The sequence below is a fragment of the Ambystoma mexicanum genome, chromosome 2q (genome assembly GCF_040938575.1).
Source record: "Ambystoma mexicanum isolate Mex_15411 chromosome 2q, UKY_AmexF1_1, whole genome shotgun sequence".
NCBI classification, from domain to species: Eukaryota; Metazoa; Chordata; class Amphibia; order Caudata; family Ambystomatidae; genus Ambystoma; species Ambystoma mexicanum.
Window position 1 is genome coordinate 14,579,426 of NC_090924.1, and position 25,034 is coordinate 14,604,459.

Consider the following 25,034-nt stretch of genomic DNA (forward strand, 5'->3'; position numbering starts at 1 on the left):
TTCGCTTTCTTTCGGCATCCCTCTGTTGGGTTCACATTTGCCAATTATCACAGCTCACAATCATAGTGGAAAGCAGGGTTCCCTTCCCCTAGCTTTCCTCTGGCAATGGATTAGAGAATTTCGATTGCACAAGGGATTTGACGTGACCCTTGTAAGACCACTCTGATGTCTCAAAAACAGGTCCCAGTCAGAGTCTTTCGAATGAGCGCCCATGTAGCGCTGGACTCCTCTGTACCTGGCCGTCAACTGTGCTTTCTTCAAAGTTCAAACATACATACAAGTCCTTTCTGCTTGCGCTCAAAATCTTTCTACTCGCAACCTTGCGTTTAACTAACGCAGTTAGTTTTGATATCAGCTTCCTCCGACTCACTGGTTATGCTGATCCCGTTGGCTTCTTTGTTCTCTGGAGTCAAGGATAGTACCACGGTAGCAAGCTTGCCTCTCTCCGCCTGCGTTATCAATGTGGAAGGCCCCCGTGTACCAATGACATCTGTTGTTCTGCACGCTAGCTGTAACTCTCGATCTTACGATTTCCCTTCTGGAGTCTTCGCAGGTCTGAGTTGAAAAGGACAAGGGCAATACCCCCTTCGTCTTCCTTCCAGGTCTCACAGTTTTTCTTCTCCCTTTGTGCTGCCGGTTTGGTGTAACGGGGTTCTCGTGTGTTAGGCCTTGCTCGAAGTGTGCTTTCGTGCCCAGCCTTCTAACCCTGCAGGGAGGTTAAAGGGCTGTCAGTTTGCGTTATTATTGTTAATCACACTCTGAAACACTTGTGTACGAGCGCGATACAAATAAAATATCAATATCAATTGCCTGAGTCTACCTGACCCGAGTTTTGGGACATTTCAGGTAAACGGCTCTGGTGTTGTCTGTTACCGTCTAAGAGAGTGTTTGTGTGAAAAAAGGGGGGGGGTAGAGCTTCTAAATATCCTACAGGGTAGGAAGGGAAAAAGGTGTTACAGGGAAGCATAGCCTTCGTACTAGGTTTTTTGGGAAACTCGGAAGGGTGAGTTTGGCAGGGTTTGTGAAACCAATGGGAATGACTGGGATTATTATCGTGAAATGGACAGGGAGGATTGTGGAAATGGTTGTGTTTTGTCAAAGCAGATTGGGAAGTTGGAAAATAAGAAGGAGAGGGACGGGAAGAAAAATAACTAGGAGTGTTTGGGTAGGATACAGGAAAAAAGGGGTTTTGGGAGATATGAGTTCTAAGCGCAACAGGGTTTGGGCTCCTAGGGGATTTACCAGATATGGGGGTTCGTTAGATTTGGGTAAGGGAAATTCTTTGGATGGAAAAGAGGCAGACATGGAACAACCTACAAAGGCCTCCGGGACTTCGTCCTTGGTATAGTACTGCGTCTTACCTGGGGCATTTCCCATAGCACAACCCTGGACTCCCCCATCCAGGTGATCCCGACTCGCTTGTCTGTCCCCAGATTTGGGATCTGAGAGCACCTGCCCTTCCCTGTCTGCTCGGGAGAATACCCTCAGGTTTCTCACACAACCCTGACTGAGTTCTCAGAGGGGTAACTCATTGTCTTGGGAGATTGCAACCTAATATGGAATGTGTGACAATGTCCCAAGTAAATGTGCTGATAGAGCCACCCACTCCATGATGTTGACCCAAAAGCATGCCTATAGAGCAACCTACAGTGCCTCTCGCCCGTTCCCAACCTCTCTGTTCATACCAGCCCAGCCACATGCCATCATATAATATGGATACGTGGAGTTTAGATATTAGAGGTTTCTTCCTGCAATTGTGTTAAGTCTTCCTCAGGAGCATGTCGAGAAAGACCTGCATGCAAGTGTGATCTTATAATTTGACTTTTAGTGTGAGCTTTCCAAACACTCTCAGCGGCAGGAGATACAGATGGGATTGTGATTACACAAATGCAGAATGTCGAGAGAGCAGAAGATGGATACCACAGCTGGAGGTAAGGAATCCGACGGCTGCCATGCCAGCACTGCCTGATTCCAAGACAACGGCCCCTGTGATGAGGCAGCCCTCTAGAGGGCAGGAGCCTGACACAGTTCATCATTACAAGTTCACACTGGGGGAGAATTAGGAAAAAGAAAAAACCCTTAAAACTATGACCCAGATGTGCAAGATATACTATCATTCCCTGTATTCAGACCAAGTCTCTGGACATTGAAAAAAGGCAGGTACGTTTTAAAAGCAACAAATGGAAAGCAGTATAGAAACCTATGCAATGGGTTTGTTACTTGGTGTCCCTTGACAAACTTGCCAACAAAGATTAATATTAACATCTTCGAGACCCACTTTCTGCATCAGTTTCTCCTTCTCCCGGGAGGCAGAAAACAAACACGTACAGTGTGAAAATGTGTTGTGCATTGTACAACTGTACCGGAAAGCGTCACAGGAGCTCTAATATGGTCAGTTTCAAGTTCCAAACCCACGGCAGAAGAAACACAAGTAACAATCACATCCCAATTGTGGGAGCCACAAGAGGCTCCCTAAATTAATGCAAACATAGTGATCTGTGTTTTAGCTAATCTGTACTTTTTCAAATTCTTCCCATCTACCTTTTCAGAGCTGTCCTTTTTTGTGTATCATTGGCATGCATATTGTATTCTTCATGCTTGTACTTCCAGACTCCACCCCATGAACTCCAACTATGAAACTCCATGTATCTATGTGTCTGTTAATGGTGTGTATATATATTTCTGAGGCTTGTGGATCTGCTTAGATTTGCATGCTTTTCATAGGCCGACATCTAGTTGCTGGCGCTGTGAGAAACCTGAAGGTGTCTCACTTACTAGTCCCCGGGGATCTGTCAACCAGGTGGCTAAGACACGGCCATCGCTATTGGTTCCAGTTCCTGGGCGTGGACCAGTGTGGGAGAATCAACTGGATGAATGGTCCTCGGGGAGTGGAAGTGGGATGCCGACGGGTGAGACGCAGTACCCCCTTCCTTCCAACACCTTTTCACCATCCTACCCAATAGGATATTCAGAAGTTCTAACCCTCCCCTTTTCCAACACGAACACTCTCCTACACTGTGACAGACAACAGACTAACACCCAAGCCGTTTACCTGACATGTCCGAACACAAGGGTCAGTGTCAGGATGCGCAGATCTGTGCGCTTTGCTTCAGGCAGAAAGTTTATTAAATGCCCTTGCTGCCCGCGTCCCAACGCCTAGGCAACGACGTAGGACGGCTTGAGCACGTGACTGCGCTTCAGAGCATATTTGAATCCTGCTCTCTTACACTGCGGTGCTTCTGATTGAAATTGGTATGCCAACCTCCACTTCTGTTCTTGTTGCTCCTTGCTTTTCTCAACCCTCTTGAACCTCCTGACCACGGAACGCTTCACAGACACTTTTTGCCTCCGCTTGTTACTTCTTCCTGACCATGGGACGCTTCACAGACTACCCCTGCCTAATCCTTGCATGCTTCAGCTTCTTTGTACGTCCCGACCACGGAACGCTTCTACGGAATGCCTCTGCCTGAACCCTTTATTTTGTCATCTTTGAGGAACTTTTGAAAACCCTTTATTCATATTGTTTACTTGCATACCAGATTGGATTGTGACAGTGATTTTCTTGGATTCTACCGTCCTGTTGGATTTGGACTCTATTCAGTGTTTCACCTCATATTCCCCCTTTGACCAGTAGTGCATCCTCTTCCCGTTCGGGATAGGTCCCACTAAATGAAGAGTGATTTGGTTGCTAACCAGCAATAAAGTGCCAGGCAATCACGGCCTGTCTGCCAAATTTTATCAAGAATTAGCACGAGAGAGTTCACCCCCGTTGCTCAGCAGGCTGATGGGGATGTAAGCCTCTCTCGCTCCCAAGCAGCCACCTAAATCCTGACTGTTATACCCTGGTTCCCTGATGAGCTGACCACGGACTCCCGCATTTCTGGATGGCGGAAGAGGGCGGCTACCTCTCACTCCAATACTGCTGAAAATCGGGACCCTGAAGCCCGAAAATAGACACCTGCCCCTACCCTGCACGGCAAACGGCGCCATATTGGGCTACGTTTCTCTACGCGACCAGTATGGATCTGGAATGAACCGCCACACTACACAGTGGCTCAACACCCCCCCAAACCCGCTGCATGTCACAATACGAGGCTGCGCAGCACACTGCCACTGCGGTGTGCCCCAGCAGGAGCGAGGACGCTCTTTGGAGCCCTGCCTCCAAACAAACGCACCCAGGGACACAAGCAGACCAAAGGGGAGGCATTGGTGTGCCCAGCAGAAGCGAGGACACTCGGAGCCCGGCCTCCAAGTACACGCTTTCAGGGGTGCAACCAGATACAAGGTGAGGAGCAACCCCCCTGCCCTAGACCCTAGCGGGAAATCGTTCTTCGCCTGCCAAGCCATTACAAAAGGGAAAAGACCATATGCAAATCAGGCTTGGTCTCACCCCCAGAGGAGTAGTCCAGCCCGGGCAGGCGAAGAACGATGGTCTGGAGGGTTGCCCAGAGCAATGCCAGAGGTTGAGATTTATTCTAAACCTTCCAGCCATCACCTCTTTTATTTTGCTTTTGTCACCCCGAGTGGGACGGGTATGCCCAGACGTGGGTCCCGTGCCTGCTGGGCCTAGAGACCCAAGCTACTCCTCACTGATGATGCCCAACAAGACTGAAACATGTCTGGGGATGCTTGTGGTCTCGTGCAGAAGGGATGTGACCTAGCAGTTCGGGCTGGACTACCCCTCTGGGGGTGGGACCAAGCCTGATTTGCATATGGCCTTTTCCCTTTTGTAATGGCTTGGCAGGCGAAGAACGATGGTCTGGAGGGTTGCCCAGAGCAATGCCAGAGGTTGAGATTTATTCAAAACCTTCCAGCCATCACCTCTTTTGTTTTGCTTTTGTCACCCCGAGTGGGACGTGTATGCCCAGACGTGGGTCCCGTGCCTGCTGGGCCTAGAGACCCAAGCTACTCCTCACTGATGATGCCCAACAAGGCTGAAACATGTCTGGGGATGCTTGTGGTCTCGTGCAGAAGGGATGTGACCTAGCAGTTCGGGCTGGACTACCCCTCTGGGGGTGGTACCAAGCCTGATTTGCATATGGTCTTTTCCCTTTTGTAATGGCTTGGCAGGCGAAGACCGATGGTCTGGAGGGTTGCCCAGAGCAATGCCAGAGGTTGAGATTTATTCTAAACCTACCAGCCATCTTTTGTTTTGATTAAATAAATCAAGAAACAGTTAGCTGCGGTCACCCAAAAACTAACTCACCTCGAAAACAGGGCAGAAGACAGTGAAGGGCGAGCACGCCGTAACAATATACCGATCCTCGAACAATGGCTTAACAAACTGTTTGCCCCATAGAAGCTGTCCAAATTCTGCTCAATTGAACGAGCGCAGAGAATCCCGACTGGACTCACGGTGACCGTGGCGCCACCACACACGATTATTGCCAGACTCCTGAACTTTCGGCACAGGGATGCCATACTCTTGACGGCACGTGCCACTGGCCCCATCACCTACAATGGCTACTGCATCAGAATTTATCCAGACTACACCAGGGAGGTCCAAAAGGCTTGTCAATCTTTTGGCAAAAAAAATAAGCTACAGTCGCTGAATATAAAATATGTTTTTTTTCCCCAGCACAGCTCAATGTACATCATAAGGGCGTCACCCACTTGTTCTATACCCCAAAAGAAGCATACAAATGGCTTGAAACTCAAATCCGTAATAGACCCATACCGCGACCACCGGAAGGGCAACCGAGACAGAAACCAATCAATTGCCGATCCTGTTTGAAGCGGAGCAACCCATGCCTGCAAAGACCGGGAGGGACAGGGAAGATAATGGATGACCAATGACGGTCACTCACGATTCCCGAGCAGATGAGAGTCGCAAGGGGAACTCAATATTGGCGGCCGTCAACTATGAATAAGTGACTCACATCTGCAACAATGGCGGACCCCCGCAGATGCATTACCTAGTTGTGTTCGGGTTACAGATGCTTCAGGTGGGGGGGTACAGGGAGGGATGCAGGCACTATTGTTTTAGGCAACAGATCACAAAGAGTTTATGTTTTGTAAATGTTGGGGGGGGAAGAGGGGGTGTTTGGTGGCAACCTTGCTTAGTGTTTAAAGGCACAACAGAAGAAGTTGGGAATATGTGGTGGTTGGGAAATGGGGCTGATACTGGGGCTAGACGCTCCACGCTCGTATCATACATTAGCAGGGTTCATGCCAAAAGAAGAGAGGGTCTCTTTGCTTACATGGAACGTTAATGGGCTAGGCTCTTACATAAAGAGGCAGTTGGTGCTCCAATTCCTAATTCCCCAAATATTGCATTGTTGACTGAAACACATCTTGTTGGCACAGACTGCCTCCTTTCTAAATAAACCAACTATGCAACGGCGTTCCATGCAGGGTGTCAAAAAGGTGAAATCAGACCCCAGGGGCAGATTTGTTCTGGTAATAGGGGAAATGTGGGGTGCTATTTGGGGCATCATGGCGGTCTATGCTCCTTCCCCTCTCACACTCGATCTATTAAATGACATCCAAGCCCTGATGATGCAGACGGAGGTGGACACGTGAGTGTTGGCGGGTGACTTCAACAAAGTTATGGATTTGAGGCTAGACCGCACACACATAGGCAGCAGGAACCTGACCCACATCACCAAGATGCGCACCTTCGCCACGGCAATGGGACTGGTCGATCCCTGGCGTATGCTCCATGGAACAGCTGCAGGATACTCCTTCTTTTCCAATGCACATGGCTCTATGTCTTGTATCGACTACTTATTTTTCTAGGGAAGTAGAGAATGCGGAGGCACTGGCCATTGAGACAGAAGAGAGGTTGCTTCCGACTGGCTCCCGGGCCGCACAGGATACACTGGTCACGGCAAAAGAAGTGCTGCGTAATGTGGCCATGGACCATGCCAGTTTGGCTAACGGGGTGGTCAAAGGTCAGATTTATGAAACCGGAGATAAAGCGGGGAGGGCACTTGCATGGCTGGAAAGACGAGGCGGAGAAAGGGGATTTGTGAGGGCTGTAAGGGACGCACAAGGCAAAATAGTTGCGGAAGCCACCAACATAGCTGAAGAATGTGACGGCTTCTACGAAACACTATACACACCTGCACGGGAAAATGAGAAGTCGGGGGCATTTGAGTTTTTGGATTCGATAGCACTACCTCACCACACGACACAGCAGGCAGTCGAGCTAGAAACCGATATTATGGAGGAAGAGGCGGCTGCTACACTACAAGAACTACAGACCCAATGGCTTCCTGTGGAGACCGGGAAACAACTTAAAGACGCAACTGTCGGGCCAATGCACCGCCTTTTCTTACAGAGTTAAAAGGAGGGTACTCTCCCCCCGGACTTAAGCAGGGCACACATTGTGGTTCTACCAGAACCCAGGAAGCCGCCGGAAGAATGTGCTTCCTACAGGCCCATATCACTCATCAATGGAGAGGCCAAGATCTTAACATGGGTTCTGGCCAACCGTCTACTTGGAGTTATAGACTCACTCATTCATCCAGACTAGTGTGGATTTATGCCCTCTAAATCTAACCGAATGAACCTGCGACTGGTCCAGTTTGCTATTGAAAACTCCCTGGCACTTGCCGCTCCAGTGGCCCTCCTAGCGATTGACTTTGAGAAAGCATTCCACTCGGTCAACTGGGCAGCCCTCTCGGAGATTATGAGACGAGTGGGATTTGGTGGGAACTTCCTGGAATGGGTACACCTGCTCTACACTTCTCCTGAGGTGATGGTGCCGGTCAACGGGGTATCATTGAACCGCTAGCAATTAAGTTACGGGCTGCTCCAGAATATGGGCAGTTTAAAGGACCTTGGGTAGGGGAAGACAGGGTCTCACTGTATTCCGACGACCTCCTGCTGTATATATGCGACCCCGCGACCTCAATCTGAATAATAACAGAGATGTTGCTGGAATACCAGAAATTCTGCGGGTTGAAAGTTAACTGGCTTAAATCGACACTTCCCACTGCAGGGAGGTGATCGGGCCGCTCCCCAATACTGTCCATATCTCGTATCAATCTCTGGGTTTAAATACTCAGGCATTCATATGAGCCCCGCCTGAAGGACTTTATTCGTCTTGAACTCAACCCGGTGATAGATGATCGATTTGTGTCAGACACTGTCCACTGGCAAGCTCTCCCACTGAAATTAATGGGCAGGGCTGCACTCTTTAAAATGCTCATGCTCCTGCGATTCCTATATGTGCTGCAAAATACCCTGTGTCTGAGCCCTGCACCACTCTTTGCCAAGATAGAGGGCACTCGACGTAGCCTGCTTTGGAGAGGGGGACAACCATGCATTGCCCTTAGGACACTACAGAGGTCGGTATGGTGGGGTTGTTTGGGACACCCATGCCTACGGAGATACTGCTGGGCAGCACAGCTCTGTGTGGCCAATGACTGGATACATGGAAATTCACACCTTCCACACGTAGCAATTGTAGGGGTTGGATGGGGGAGATAGAACCAAAACAAGTGCTCTATGGGAATGGACCCGGGGGGCAAGGCCCTCCACAGATGATACACCATATTAGGCAGACCTGGGTCGCCTCTCTTCAATACATAGGCTGGAAGAACAAACCAACTATAGGTCAACCCCTGTGGAAAAATATAAACATGCCCGAAGTACATAAACTATGCCACTTCAGGAAATGGGAGGGACATGGTATACATGTCCTGACGAAATTGGTGCAGGTGGGACAACTGGCTTCATTTGAAACCCTGCCGACAACATTTGGGCTCCCAGAGCCAAACAGTACTGATATATACAAATGTTGCATGCCATTGGGTCCCAATTCCCAGCCCTGGCAGAAGTTCCCAAATGTTCACCCATAGAAGCCAACATCTTCCCAAACCACATCACCACAAAAGCCACATCCAGCCTGTATCAGGTATGGACAGTATTTGGATCCCAAGAGCTATCCCAGCTAAGGGAGAATTGGATAGCAGACATTGGGCCATTGGACCCCGAAGAATAGGTAGAGGCACTTATGCTCCCAAGGGAGATAGGTATAGAGGCCAGACTCCACCTTATCCAGTTTAAAGTTCTGCACAGGGTATACAGATACAGAACAGCCTTGGCTCGATGGGGGGTGATAGATCCGGACAATTGCCTGTGATGTGGGATGGAAGGAGGCACCCTTTTTTACTCATGGTGGGAATACTCGTGGATACAGGTTTTCTGGGGCAAAAGTCTTAATAAATTGTCTAAGATCCTAGGCTCCCAAATCCCGAGCAACCCCAAGCTGGCATTATTGGGTATATGGGGGCAGGTGGGGTTTACCAAATATGAAAAAATACTAATATCAACCTCACTGGGGCTAGCTAAAAGGCTTATCGCCACACTATGGGGTTCACCAGTCCATCCACGTTTGGGCCAATGGTCTGCTGAAATGGCGAGGCGTATGGCTCTGGAGAGATGGATATACAACTCTAGAGGCTGTCCTCAGAAGTTCCAGAAAGTGTGGGGCAATTGGGAGGAAGTGGGGTGAACCATGAAAAAAGACTAACCTGGGCTGCCCTCCCCTGGCCGATAGGCCTGTTTAAACAAGGCTGGAGCAAATATGTCCTAATCAACGTCCATGACTTTTGTGCTTGAAACCACAAAACACTATGGGAGCTGAGCATATGCCAAGCTGACAGCTAACCCGTGAGATCAGGGGCGCTAAACGCACCTTGGTAAGGCCCGCCCCTATTTGGACTGACATATCTACGCCTAGCTGCCACCCTAACCGCTGTGCCAAGTATGTTGTGAACTGTATCAGGTTAAGAAACCAAGCAATGGTATATGTTTTCTGATTATGTTCATCAAAATCAATAAAAAACTGTTATATAAAAAAAAGAATTTGCACCAGAAATCGCCCCATACTTGCTCAAAAGGTGCAAAATGCCTTTGAGAAGGGAATCCTACCAGACACTAAGCGCAAGGCAGTGATTACTATCCTGCTCAAACGCACCAGCCCTCATACAGGCTCTTATCTCTGATAAATACAGACAACAATGTACTAGCATAAATACTAGCCGACCGCCTCTTGCCACTTATGCCAGCATTGATCCTAAATGATCAAGCCGCTTTTATTCCCGGGCGATCAACACAAAATAATTTGAGAAGCCTCTTTGCCCCGATCCATAGCATAGATGAAGAAGTCCCAGATATGGTGGTGACATTAGATGCAGAAAAAGCGTTCGACTGTCAAGTGGCGATTCTTTTTTGAGGTGTTGAGAAGATCGGGCATGGGCGTAAGGTACTGTACAATCTCCCCAAAGTTATGGTTATAACAAATAGACTAAATTCTGCACCATTCGGTCCTAATAGGTTCACAAGGTAAGGATGCCGACTGTCGCCTCTCCTATTTGCCTTGACGATTGAGCCAGTAGCCTGCTATATACGAGAATTCCCCAAACAATGAGGGATTAAAATGTACTCCTCAGTGAACATAATAGCGCTGTACGCAGATGACAAGCTATTCTATGTCAAACACCTGCAAGAAAATTTAGAAACGATAGTATCTGACATTAAGAGGTTTAGGGCATTTTCAGGACTGAGAATCAACTGGGAGAAATCAGAACTGCTGCCCTTAACCACAAGACCTCAGAAGGGCGACTATGCCATCCACCTTTACATGGTGTCAGCAATCTATCCGCTTCTTTGCTTTCACAGTCTGCACAGATCCAGAGAGACTAAATCAAGATCACTGTCAAAACAATGGATGTCTTAATAACATAAATAGAGAGATGGATGAGATTGCCACTGTTGCAATCAGCCAGCATTTATCTAGCTAAAATGGTAGTGGTGCCAAAACTCCTACATATTTTATAATGTACCAGTCACCCACTAGGAATTTCCTGGACCAGAACAAAGAGCATGATGGCAAAATTGGTATAGGCCAGCAAGATGCCACGCTTAGCGTATGGTACCCTGACTAAGCCACACAGACTGGGTGGAATGAATGTACTGGATGTGCATATGCATTATGTGGCCGCCAAGGCGCAATATGCAACATGGTGGTTCACAGAGACCCAGGAGTACCCACACATCCACCTAGAGAAGGGATCATTATAACCTGCCTCCCTCTCATCCATACGTTGGGGATCCCACAAAACAAGTTGGAAGGCGATACAGACTAAATGCAAAGCTTAGGATCGCATTGCCGACTTAACAGGAACTGACATCCTGTACTCCCCGCAGTTCTGTTCTTTTCGGGAAATGAAAGGGAACTAACATATGACAAAATATTTCAAGCGCGATTTGGAAACCTGGGCATCAGCACAATGAGGGGTCTTACACAGAAGGGGTTTTGTTGATGCTGGATCAGCTCAAAGAAAAGGGTACAGTTAAAAAAAAAAAAAAAGAAAAATGTAAAACAATTTTTATTGGTTTTTACAGTTTATCAACAACTTAAACACACCTGACAGTGTAAATTCTTAGTATCATAACATCGTATACATTTATGCACAATTGTCACTGCCCTCTACTAACCATCCCCCCTTAACTCGAGCCTACTTCTCTGCCCCTTCGCTCATCAGTTCTCTGGAGGCTCGTCTTCTACCGTGCTCTCACAGGCTTCGTGCTCACTTGGACTGGTCGGGGCAATTCCAGATAGTGTAGCCACTAGTTGTCTCCAGGCCAGCAGCGGTTCCACTTCCTCCTCCCCCTCCCCCTGTTGGCCGCTTCATACCATACCCCTGTTTCCGCTTCAGCCCATTTTAGGAGGTTGTGCCACCATACTTCCACTCTGGGTCTATGGCTTGCTTTCCAACTCATCGCTATTCAACTTTTGGCCAGGATGTACGCCAGGTCCTTGAGTTTGCTAACATGTTTCAGGTTCCTTAGCCTAGTGAAACCTCCGATCATGCATGCCCACACCAACTCCACATCTAGCTTTATTCCTTTCTCTGCTAGGCGTTGGTTGGCCTCCCCCAGAATCTCTTAACCTCCGGGCATGCCCAGAACATGTGTATCATCCCTGCGTTTTCCTCCCCACATTTAGGGCATGTTTGTGTCCTAGCGTTCTTGAATCGGGCGATCCTCTGTGGGGTCATGTATACCCTATGGGTTACGCATAACTGGATTTGTTGTAGTCTCCCATTTCTGGAGACCTTTTTGTGGTATCTCTGTGCTCTTTCCCATTGTCTGTCTTGCATGGGCCCCCCCCGCATCCTCTTCCCATTCTTGTCTTAGCTGGGTTACCTCCTTCCCCACCCTGGACATCACCAGTTCATAAATCCTAGATATATCATGCCCCCCTTCCGAGATGTCATACATTGTTCCTATTGCCGTGTCTGGCTGTTCTTCTAGTTCGGTTTCAGGCCAGGTCTTCCTAACTTGCTTAACCAATCCAGTGTAGATAATGTATTGCCCCAGGTGCACACCCGTTTCATCTGCCAGCGTTTGGAATTCTAGTACTTTCCCGTCCCGCCACATGTCTCCCAGAGTTGCTATTCCCGCCGGTTCCCAGTGTCTCCTTATAGTCTTCCTTAGTTGCTTATCCGTACCTGGCAATGCCACTAGCGGCACTTACTGGGAGCAAGGGCTCAGGTTTTCCATAACTCGGCATGCCTTCCGTCATGTCTTCCACACCAATTCCAACAACCTTGATCGCCCTTTCAACTCTGGTTTGGGCATCCATACTAATTTGTTCAGGAAAAACGGGGCACATTCATCTTTCCACAATCTTGATTCTGCTGTAGAAATGGTATATCTCAAAATTGGGCAATTGTTTCCCCCATCTGTCAAACGTATTTTGTAATTTCCAAAGTGCGATCCTATTTCTAGTGTTATGCCAGATGAAGCCTCTTCATAAGCTCTGCAGTTTCTAGGCGGGATGTATGGGATATTTGCGAAGAAGTGCAGCAACCTGGGCAATACCACCATCTTCAATAATGCTACCCTCCCCACCATTGCTAGGGGGAGGTTAGCCCAAAACTTCATGCTGTTTTCAATTTTTGCTACTGCTATATCTGTATTGTATTTGTGTTCGTCTATTACTCTGTCATAGATATCTATCCCCAAGTAGCTGAACATTTTGGTTTCCCAGGGTATCTGTAAGACTGGTAGGTCTTTTTGTGGGATTCCTTTGTATCTCATGAGGGGGAATATGCATGACTTCTTAGGGTTGATCGCTATGCCAGAGAGTGACATAAATCGCTCCATTACCTCTAGGATGTATTGTAAGTTTTCCTCGGGGTACCTTAGGTACAGCAGCACATCATCTGCATACAGTGATATGAGATGCGGCCCTCCTTTAGTGTGGACCCCACCTCCTCATATTGTTGTCTCAGATAGATCGCTAGGTTTTCCAGCGCAAGGATGTACAACATTGGAGACCATGGGCAGCCCTGTCTGGTTCCCCTGCTGAGTTTCCATTTGTCTGAAATTATCGCTCCCGTTTTAACTCTGGCGAGCTATACAATAGTTTAACCCATCTTAAGTACCCTGGCCCCACCCCGTATTCCTTCAAAGCTGCCATGAGCAAGGGCCTTCTTACCGAATCAAAGGCTTTCACTGCGTCTAATGAAACAATAGCTATCTCACCTGCGTCCCCCTCCGCTTGTTGTATGACGCGGTGGAGCCTTCTATGGTTGTCGGATATACTTCTGCCCGGTACATACCCGGTCTGGTCAGGGCTGTGCTTGGTTTGTTCAATTTTAATAGCGAGATAATTATCACCTCCCTTAGGGATTCTGGTAACCTCCCAGTTTCAAAGGCTTAATTTAGCATTGCCAAGAGCAAGGGGAGTACCCCCAACCTATGTGCTTTGTAAAACTTGCTAGGGAGCCCGTCCGCGCCTGGGGATTTGTTAGTGGGTAATTGTTTGACCACCCCTTCTAGCTCTTCTAGTGTAATTGGGGCGTCAAAGTTCTCTCTTTCTTCGCTTAGTTTGGGTAACCCTATGTCCTCCAACGTCTCTCTTATCTCTTGCGTGTCTATCCCCCCGGTGTGTCTGTATAAGCATTGGTAGAATCTAAGGAATCCTCCGTTCACGCTCTCTTGGGTGTCCCATATTTGGTTATCTTCTCCCCTTATCTCTCTTATCGCTGATCTGGGTGTCTCGTTTTTTGTATAACCATGCCAGCAGCCTCCCAGGCTTATCTCCTCCTGCTAACAAAAGAGGAACTCCACAGTACACCAGGAACTGAAATGGAGCAGAAGACTAAAGATAAACCATGGGGTGTTCCTGTGTTTTAACTCAATCAAATGATTTAGAAGCTAGCAGCAATTACTAAGCTGGTTGCTAAAAATGAATTCATCACATAATTTAGAACAGAATATAGTTCCAATCATGTTCTGTTTGTACAATATGTGGTATGACAAATCAAGACCAAATACATATAGTTTTTTAATAGTATTTCAATGGTATAAAAGAAATGTAAAAAAACAGCAATCGCTAAATAAATGTCATAAAAAAGAAATTGTTCAGGAAAAACAAATATAGCTACTGTGTTAACCCTTTAACAACTGCCATGGGTATTTCCCCCCAGTGCCAAGGCCTTTTTTGGTGATTTCGGTATGTGGCCATTCAAAGCCTCGTAACTTTTTTGTTACATGAGATATCGGCCAAATTTGGCTCCTTTTTTCCCCACATGTAGGTGGTCGTAACGCCACCCAGGAATCCTAGGTTGCTGTAGGGGGTGAGAGAAAATAAGCAAAAAGAGCGAAAAATTTGGGTTTTTTCAAAAAACTGCCAATAAAATGATGTACAAAGAAGCCTGTGGTTTTTTCCATGTAAGAGCTAGGAACAAATGGTCTGCTGTGCTGAATTTCCCAATTTCCTGGCTTTCAAGAACAGGGTGAGTGGAAACGAAAAAAAAATATTTTGATGTGGTTATCAACTGTTTTGTGAGAGGTAGGCAATTTTGGCAATTTTTACCAATTGGACATGCATGGACGGAATGGAAGAAAAGGGTAGGAAAGCCGATTCGGAGGACAAAAAGGCATATATTTCTGAAAGGTAGACAAAATTCCAAGTTCAGTAAGGGGTGATTTGCATAGGTCAGGCAACAACTAGGTAGGGGAAAAGGCCATAGATTGATGGAAAAGCGGGAAAATGACTGAAAAAAAGGTATGTTTTGGACATGGTTGGCTTGGTACGGCAATGGCTTCTATGAATTTTGAGAAAAGCAATGCTCCGCTACATTCCCCTGACTCTTGCAGTTAGGAAAGCACAAATTTTTTGTAGTGTTCTACAAAACAAGCAATACCACAAGCCAAACACTGAGCCATGGTACACAGGAGTTTTGTGCTCACGGCCTGAACAGACGCACTTAGCATGTGTAAATCGGGAAAACCAATGTGGTGAGGAACAGCAAGCATACATTTTTTGAAAGAGCACAGGCAGGCCTTTTCAAGGGTAGGTGACTTGTGCAGGTTACAAAAGTGTATGGTGCCTAAAGCAGCGACTAAATGTAGGTCACATTTGGGAAATGAAAGGGTTGTGTGACAAAGGGCACCAGCAAATGGGTCAACAGGTTATGAAAACCCCACAAACGCAACAAATGTTAGACCCTCCTGCGTTTCCACAGGTGTCACGATGAAAACGGTACCTCCCATGTGTGGGTGCACCTACCTGGGCGCCAAGGGGAAAGCCTAAAACACAGGTAACACCAAGTCTATTTCGACACCTGAATTTGACACTTTCTCCAGACAAGCACAACATACAGATATGGGCCTCGGGTATCCAAGCCACCAAGGAAAACGGGGAACCCCATGCATTTCCGAAAAGAGGACACCTGTGGGAATCCGCAGAGGTATGATTTGCGCAAATCGGCCCAGAATTTATTACCCAGACACCCCGGCAACGTCCGAAATGTTGGGAAAAAAACACATTTTCCGCACATTTCACTCGGCGCACTCATCGAAACACGCCGCCAACAACACATGGCCTACCGTCCGGCGTTCCCACAGGTGTCCCGATGAAAACGCTAGCTCACATGTGTGGATGCACCTACCTGGGCACCAAGGGGAAAGCTTAAAACACAGGTAACACCAAGTCTGTTTCGACACCTGAATTTGACACTTTCTCCAGGCAAGCACAACATACAGATATGGGCCTCGGGTGTCCAAGCCACCAAGGAAAACAGGGAACCCCATGCATTTACGAAAATAGGACATCCGTGGGAATCCACAGAGGTATGATTTGCGCAAATCGGCCCAGAATTTATTACCCAGACACCCCTGCAATGTCCGAAATGTGGGGAAAAAAACGCATTTTCCGACAATTTCACTCGGCGCACCCATCAAAACACGCCGCCAACAACACATGGCCTACCGTCCTGCGTTCCCACAGGTGTCCCGATGAAAACGGTACCTCACATGTGTGGGTGCACCTAACTGGGTGCCAAAGGGAAAGCCTAAAACACAGGTAACCCCAAGTCTGTTTCGACACTTGAATTTGTCACTTTCTCCAGACAAGCACAACATACAGATATGGGCCTCGAGTGTCCAAGACACCAAGGAAAACAGGGAACCCCATGCATTTCCGAAAAGAGGACACCCGTGGGAATCCGCAGAGGTATGATTTGCGCAAATCGGCCCAGAATTTATTACCCAGACACCCCCGCAAAGTCCGAAATGTGGGGAAAAAAACCCACATTTTTCACTTTGTCGGGGGTTCTAGGTAAAACATTGTGGTCCGCTTTGCGCAAGTTGGACCTCTGTGGATTCCTACTGGTGCCCTTTTTTCATAAATGCATGGGGTTCCCAGTTTTCCTTGGTGTGTTGGACACCCTATGCCCAAATCTTTAGGTTATCTCCCCAAACCCTTTTGTGGTTACCAGTGGGTTAGCCGTTTCCCGTTGCGGCTAGATTGGTGAACCCACACATGTGAGGTACCGTTTTCGTTGGGACACCTGTGGGAACGCGGGAAGGTATGAGATATGTTGTTGGCGGCGTGTTTCGGTCGTTGAGCAGAGTGAAATGTCTGGAAATTGTGTTTTTTACACCCAAATTTGGAATTTGCCAGAGGTTCTGGGTAGTAGATTCTGGGCCGATTTGCACAAGGCAGACCTCTGTGGATTCCCACGGGTGTCCTCTTTTGGGAAATGCATGGGGTTCCCTGTTTTCCTTGCTGGCTTCGACACCCTAGGCCCAAATCTGTAGGTTGCCCACATGAACAAATTGTGCTGTGACGAAAGGCTTGGGGTTACCAGCGGGTTACCCTTTTCCTTTTGCGCCCCCGCTAGGTGCACCCACACATGTTAGGTACCTTTTTCATCAGGACACCTGTGGGAACGCGAGAAGGTATGACATCTGTTGTTGGCGACGTTTTTCGGTGAGTGGACACAGGGAAATGTCTCTGAAATTGGCTGGAAATGAAGACAATTCTCAGACATTTTGCTCTGGCCACCCACCGAAACACACCGCCAACAACACATGGCCTACCTTCCCGCGTCCCCACACGTGTCCCGATGAAAACGGTACCTCACATGTGTGGGTGCACCTACCAGGGGCACAAAAGGAAAAGGGTAACCCACTGGCCATTTTGTTCATGTGGGCAACCTACAGATTTGGGCCTCGAAGCCAGCAAGGAAAACAGGGAACCCCATGCATTTCCCAAAAGAGGACACCCGTGGGAATCCACACATGGCCAAATTGGAGGGGCGGCCCATCTCATGTAGCCCTCCCCAGGGGCAGATAAGGGGGGGCTGTCCTGCACTCCTCCCTGGGCTCAGGCGTCCGTTCCTAGGAGCAGATATCTGGTCTCAGGGAGGGCTGCATGACATGGCACCCACTCCATTGCGGCTAGGGGCGGGGGTTCAACGCCCCATCCTGTTAGAAAATTCCCAGACCCTTTGGGGTGCCCCTCAGCCCCCACTAAAAAGCGTTCCACCATTTTCCATTTTTTCTTTGTTTACAAAACTTACCTTGGCGCAGAGGGGCACATTGGTGTGCCAATCTGGCGCCAGGTTGCCCAAACCTTACTGCCCACCCACTGGGGGGCCTGTCCCATTTTTGGGGGCCCTCTCCCCCCTCACCCCAAATGGGTGGCAGGGGCACCTCATGCAGGCGTCCCTGGGCCTCCTACAAACAGCTGCGTGAGGTACACCCCCCTCCATTTTGGGTGGGGGGGAGAGTGTAAAGACTGGTAGGGGGTGGTCTGTACTTCTGCTCTCTATATGGTAGAGGGGAGGCACAGAGGGCCCCAGCCTAGATTCTCTATTCGGTAGCTATGGTCGAGCAATCAAGGCCTAGCTTCTCAGGAGGTGATGCAGGCTGGTTCTTAAGTACAGTGTAGTCCCCACAAAGGAATGTCCACACACTGTATTGGTTAGAACACAGTCTTTATATAATCAATATTCAAGGTTATGTACACTTATCATAATAACTCACTTTGTACTTAGGAAAATCAACAATGGCAAATATATACAATTCTAAAGTGGTACCACCCTTTGTATTAGATCTCATTAAAGTGCATCAACAATACTGTAACAATGTCACACAGATCAATAGAGTGAAACCAGCAATAGAGAAAGGAGAGAAAATAAGATGGTTGAGCAATAGGCAGAATACTGGCCCCTACCACTAGACACAGTTCTGTGTGGAGATCCCCCCCACCTGGGCAACCTGTAAAATAAAGATATAGCACAAGCCCAGTCCATATATTGTTCTGCAAGTCTTATTCCCTCCTATAATGTTTTTACCCCCCCAATGTACCTGGTGGAGTCGAGTTCTTCGAAGAGGCGTCGACAGATCCTTCTTGAGCGACCCCCTTTCAAACGGGAGTCACGGATCGTCGAGAGGCGTCGAGAAGCGTCGAGGAACTCGGCGTGCTGCGGGGAATCGACGGCCCTTCTTGAATGCCTTCCCTTTCAAGCGGGAGACACGGGGCGTCGAACGTCCGTCGAGGAACTCGGCGTTCGGCGTCGGGGAATCGACGACCCTTCTTGAATGCCTTCCCTTTCAAGCGGGAGACACGGGGCGTCGAACGTCCGACAGCAAACAGGGTAGAACGGCGTCGATGAGGCGGCAGCTTCGATCCAAGCGGTGCTCGTCGACGACGGAGTGTTGGCATCCTGCAAGGCAGAGGCATGCGGGGCACCTCGATGACAATTGTTCTGGACTGCAAAGATTGTGAAGACGGGGGCCCAGCAAGGGCGTCGAGTCGTTCGAGTCTTTGTGGTCTTCGGGTGGCGGGAAACCCACCGGCAGGTTTCTCGTCGGCGCGTTGGTCGTCCTCAACTTTCTCCGGCAGGATAAAGCGGTCGACGGTGCGGACGAGGGAGTCCTTCGATTCAAATGTTCTTAGGCAAGGAGCGGACGGCTCCGGTCGTCGGCGGCACGGCGTCAAGTGGTTCCCACGGCTGGGCAACACAACTTCGACGGGCCTCCAGCGGTTACACAGACCTGCGAACCCTGGTCGACGGCAATTGACTTCGACGGCGGCGATGTCCGGGTGCTTCACTTCGATCTCCTCGGTGGTCCCGTCTCGGGTCGGCAGCCTTTCGAGGGTCTGACTTCCAGGGCGCTTCGGCGAAGATGTAGCGGTGCTCGATGATCCCTCGGAGCACGGGAAGAGGGCGCCTTACCAGGTCCTCTCTCGGGTCAGTCCTCGACAAATTCGGTAGCTTTCAGATCGGTCGAAGCAAGTGCAACAGCAAGTCTTCTTCTTCCAGCTTGGCGTCGAGGATCAGCAGTTCCAGTTACTCTTAGAGTGGAGACTCAGCTTCTGAACAATTACCAGTGGTGAGAGGTCCCCAGATATACTAATCTGCTCTCATCCACACTGCTGGCACACACTCAGCAGCCAATCATACAGAAGGGCATTCATACAGTCAGTCAGCTAATCAGGCACACAGTGCATTCAGGCCACACTTCTCCCTTTCAGACACTCACAACAAGGAATGTGGATTGGGACAAGTACCCAGCCATTCAACACTACACACTGCATTCAGGCCAGTTTCGGGCAGGGCTGTCTCAGTCTTTGTCTCTCATGCCAGAAACCAGACAACCACAACAAGGAGTGTATATTGGTCACACACTCCATTCACCCAGGTCCCACCCACAGGAGGTACCCACAACATACAGTCATTGGGAAGGCTCCAGTCAGTCTAGCTGGGCCTTCACAACAACACCATATATGGAACTTCCACCCAACAGCCAGTCAGGGGGAAGGGATAGAGTCAGGGCTTCCCAGGACTTTGGGAAAACAAGGTAACAGGCAATAGAAAGCAAGAGGCCACAGGGGCCATCTTGTTTCCTATCAGGAATCAACTGATCCCAATGGCAGGGCCTGGGTATCCCAAAATGGAGGACACCCAGAGCACCTGTCAAATTCAGCATGGAGCTGCCACTAGCCCATACCCTGCTCTGTGGGTCACCCACAGGTGCCCAAAAACATACACTAGGGGCACAGGGTTGTACCCCACCCCATGGGTGCCATAAGGGTATCCCAAGGGTCTGTTCACCAAACCAAAAGAGAGAGCTGCACTGCCAGGAGTCCCACATGGACTCCTGGGCAGAAAACACGACAGAACACACGATAAAAAGCAGTAAAGGACAAGGATTCAGAGGCCCTGTCCCTCTGATGCATTTCCAGCATCACAGAGAGGGCCCCCAAAAGTGGTGGGACAGGCCCCCCAGTGGGTGAGGCAGTAAGGTTTGGGCACCCCGGGCCAGATTGGCACATCAATGTGCCTCTCTGCACCAAGGTAAGTTGTGTTACCAAAGGAAAAAAGTGAGAAAATGGTGGAACGCTTTTTAGGGGAGGCTGTGGGGCAACCCAAAGGGTCAGGGAATTTTCTAATGGGATGGGGCCTTGACCCCCTCCCCTCCCACCCGCAATGGAGTGGGTGCCATGTCATGCAGCCCTCCCTGGGACCAGATATCTGCTCCTAGGAACGGACGCCTGAGCCCAGAGAGGAGTGCAGGACAGCCCCCCCTTATCTGCCCATGGGGAGGGCTACATGATAGGTGCCGCCCCTCCATTTGGAGTGGGGGTGGTCAGGTGCACCCCCCTTCACATTAGAAAATTCCACAGCGGTGTAGGGGGCCCCTCTGCCCCTGCTAAAGGGCAGCCTGCCATTTTGAATTGTGTTCTTTGTTTACTATACCTGCCTTGGCGCAGAGGGGCACATTGGTGTGCCAAACTGGCGCTGGGGTGCCCTAACCTTACTGCCCCACCCACTGGTGGGCCTGTCCCACCATTTTTGGGGGCCCTCTCTCCCCCACCCCAAATGGAGCTGCGGTGTACCTCACGCAGCCGTTTGTAGGAGGCCCAGGGAGGGCTGTATGAGGTGCCCCTGCCACCCATTTGATGTGAGGGGGCGAGGGCCCTCAAAAATGGTGGGACAGACCCCCGAGTGGGTGAGGCAGTAAGGTTTGGGCACCCTGGCTCCAGATTGGCACACCAATGTGCCCCTCTGTGCCAAGGCAAGTTTTGTAAACAAAGAAAAAAATGGAAAATGGTACACTACACTTAAGGGCGGGCTGAGGGGCACCCTAAACCGCCAGGTAATTTTCTAATGTAATGGGGGGTGACCCTCTACCCCCCACACCAAATGCAGGGGAGGGCATCTCATTCAGCCCTCCCTGGGGGCAGAAGCCCCTTCCTAAAACCAGATATCTGCCCCCAGGGAGGGCTACAAGGGTGCCCCCATTTCTCCTTGGGGTGAGAGGCAGAGGCTCACCCCCCTTTTCTGTAAAATAAATCCCTGGTGGCTAGTGGCCCCCCCCCACTCACACCCAAAAGTCCCTTATTTTATTTTTATTTTTGCCCTCTTCCCTGGGAGCAGATGATCAGCCAACTGCCCCCAGGGTTTATTAGATATGTGCCCACATGCTTTGGGGGAGGGCCCCCCCCCGCACATCACAAACATATCCCTGGTGTCTAATGGCCATTGCTGGTCACGGATCGAGCGCTCTGCGCCGATCCGTGACCAGCAATGCTTCAAAAATGGTGTCTTTGGAAAGGGGAGAATCTCCGTTTTCCAACGACACCATTTTTACTAAAATCTGTGGTGGTCTAATGGGCCCCAGGGCCTCAAACCCCTCCCACCTCCCTTCCAAATTTGTATTTTTTTTTTTTGCCCCCTTCCCTGGGGGCAGATGATCAGCCATCTGCCCCTAGGGTTTATTAGATATGTGCCCCCATGCTTTGGGGGCCGGGGGGGGAACTGTAAGCAGCCCCCCCACCTCACAAACGTAACCCTGGTGGTCCAGTGAGCATTTCTGGTCACGGATCGAGCGCTCTGCGCTGATCTGTGACAAGCAATGCTTCAAAAATAGTGTCTTTGGAAAGGGGAGAATCTCCCCTTTCCAACGACACCATTTTTTCTAAAATCCGTGGTGGTCTAGTGGGCCCCAGGGCCCTAAACCCCCTCCCACCTCCCTACAAATGTTTTTTTTCCCCTTCCCTGGGGGCAGATGATCAGCCATCTGCCCCCAGGGTTTATTAGATACGTGCCCCCATGCTTTGGGGGCCGGTTGGGGGAGATGGGCTGCTTACTGTAAGCAGCCCCCCTGCCCCCACATTACAAACGAATCCCTGGTGTCTAGTGGCCATTGCTGGTCACGGATCGAGCACTCTGCGCCTGATCCGCGCTCAGCAATGCTGTCACACAAGGTATCGTAGGAAAGGGGAGGATCTCCCCATTCCAATGTTACCTGCCTCGATCTCCGGCTTGAAATACAGCCGGAGATCGAGGCAGAGGGAGAGAGGCTCTTACCTTCTCTCTTCACCGCGGCAGCCGAAAATGGCTGCCGCAGTGAATTTACTTTCAATTTCATGTCGGCGTGCATCACGCACGCCGACGTGAAATTGAAGGAAATCCAACCCCCGGGCCATGAAGAGGAACCTCCCCCTCACATAGCCCGGGCTTGGATTACAGTTTTGTGCGATCCCTGCTTTGCAGGGATCGCACAAAACAGAATGCCTGAAAGGACAAGCTATCTCGTCCTTGGCAACAGGGAGGTAATCCCAAGGACGAGATAGCTCGTCCTTGGCACTAATGAGGTTAATATACAGAAAATAAAACGGAGCTGATTCATTCCAAATGGACAACACACAACAATTGGCAAAGTTCAACTAAGATTGATTCACAAAAATTCCGTTGAAGGAATTTAAAGTAAAGTAAGCTAAACCGGCTCAATAAAGTACATGTATTGGAACAAATAATACCAGACTGTATTTGTCTGTGAAGCTTTTTCAGAGGTAACTAACTGTCCCTGACTAAATTACAGCTACTTATTTCAAACTTTAGTGACAGGTAGACAACTTTGGTTTGATATTGCACAAATATGAATTAGAAGCTTTAATGCAGAAAAAAAGTGGATGAGGCTGATAAATTGTACTGTTGTCTCTTATCTCTTGCGTTTCTATCCCCCCGGTGTCTCTGTATAAGCGTTGCTAGTATCTAAGGAATCCTCTGTTCACGCTCTCTTGGGTGTCCCATATTTGGTTATCTTCTCCCCTTATCTCCCTTATCGCTGATCTGGGCGTCTCGTTTTTGTATAACCATGCCAGCAGCCTCCCAGGCTTATCTCCTCCTGCATGCTGTCTCTCTGTATATTTCTTGTAGTTTAAGTTGCATAGTCTCTCCCAGTACACACCACAGTCTTGCTGTAGTCGGCACATGGGCTCAGCGTCCTCCTGTGAAGTCTCCACTTTATTCATGATAGTTATACTGTCACTTTACGTGCTTACCAAATCTGAAGATGGCTGCCAGAGCCGGGGTTTAGGGAGAGGACTGTCAATGGATTGGGGGGGTGTGGGGTGTGGGGTGTGGGGGGGGTATGACCCAGAGGACAGTGATTGGTTTAGAGGAGAAATAGAGAATATTTATGATAATGTGACTCCATGCCCAACCCATGCTGGAGAACAATAATTGCAGGTAAGTAACTTAAACCTTATTTGCTGCTTTTGTATTACTTTGATCAATACTGTGTGATGCGGTAGGTCTGCATTAAACAATCACTAAGACTCATACTATCCTCTTTTCTCTGATTCCTGTAGGTAGCATCAATAGAACAGGATGTCCTTTCCATGCTGGCCTAGTATTGCTGCGGCTGCCCGCAGTGCAGCTGATCCTGGCAGCCATGGTGGCAATGGTGGCCGGCCTGGCAGCATGGTACATGATGTGAATGCCAGCAAGTCTTGGGACACAATCCTGTGTCATCCGAGAAGATGAATCCCGCTGAAACACGTTCTTAAGAATAATTAATTTAAAACCCCCCTTACTAAAGACTTCAGATGGAAAAGAAGAAAACCACAGTGCAATATCATATAGCGAATGCTATAAACAAGACTACAGACCAATCCCACCCTCTTGCTCACATAGCATCGAAATGAAAAAAAGAATGTGCTGCTTTTGTAAAATTATTTTCAGTTTTTGTTAAAATACTTCGGGGAAACCGGGGGATGGCTGAGAAAGTAATACTCCCATTAATGCACTAATTGTGCTTTCGACTCCCTTTGGAAGGAATTTCCTGCAATTGATGTAAGAATGAATGTCCACTGCAAACTTTAAAAGAAGCTTGGCATATGTGATTCAGTATTTTGGAGCAGTCCTCTCTTGTCATATTTTATTGAACTACATGTACAAGTGCTTTGCTGTACACTATACTGTAAAACACTTTCTGAAAATGGCTTGGCTGTGCTGCAAACTGAACTCAGCCACGGTCATGTTTTAATTTGCATCTGGCTCCTACAGATTACACAAGGTACATTTTCAAAAGTTTTGTTTTTGTATTTTATTTCTTGTCAGAAAAAATATTTTCTACAGACATTATGGTACGTTCCAGTTTCCCTCCATTCAGTATCACATTGTAAAAAAAATCCTGTTAAAAATGTATTTGGGTGCAAAGCTATAATTTGATTTGCACCCCAAAAATGTCTGATTTCAGTGTTTCTGCAAATAAGGCTATTTTTAAAGCCCCTCTTTAACAACCTTTTTCATCTTGGTTTTCTTGAAATGGATAGCACTCTGTTCTCCAGACCTTGCTGTTAACCCTTGGTTCGTCTGGAGACCAATATTCCCACTTTTCAACTAAACCATCCCTTTCACAGACATGAACTATATAGGACTTTGGCAATAAATCAGCTAACAGGCAGGGGTGGTGTAACAATA

General features: G+C 48.7%; 1 protein-coding gene across 2 annotated transcripts in view; it reads left to right on the forward strand.

Annotated features, from left to right (window-relative positions):
- Positions 1 to 24,641, forward strand: part of HMOX2 (heme oxygenase 2) — a 334,320-nt gene extending 309,679 nt beyond the window's left edge. For both annotated transcript variants that reach the window (XM_069646782.1, XM_069646783.1), the window contains exon 6: positions 23,921 to 24,641. In XM_069646782.1, coding sequence (XP_069502883.1) covers positions 23,921 to 24,048 — 128 coding nt within the window. In that variant the 3' untranslated portion in view covers positions 24,049 to 24,641. The remainder of the gene's footprint in view (positions 1 to 23,920) is intronic.
- The last annotated feature ends 393 nt before the right edge of the window (positions 24,642 to 25,034 follow it).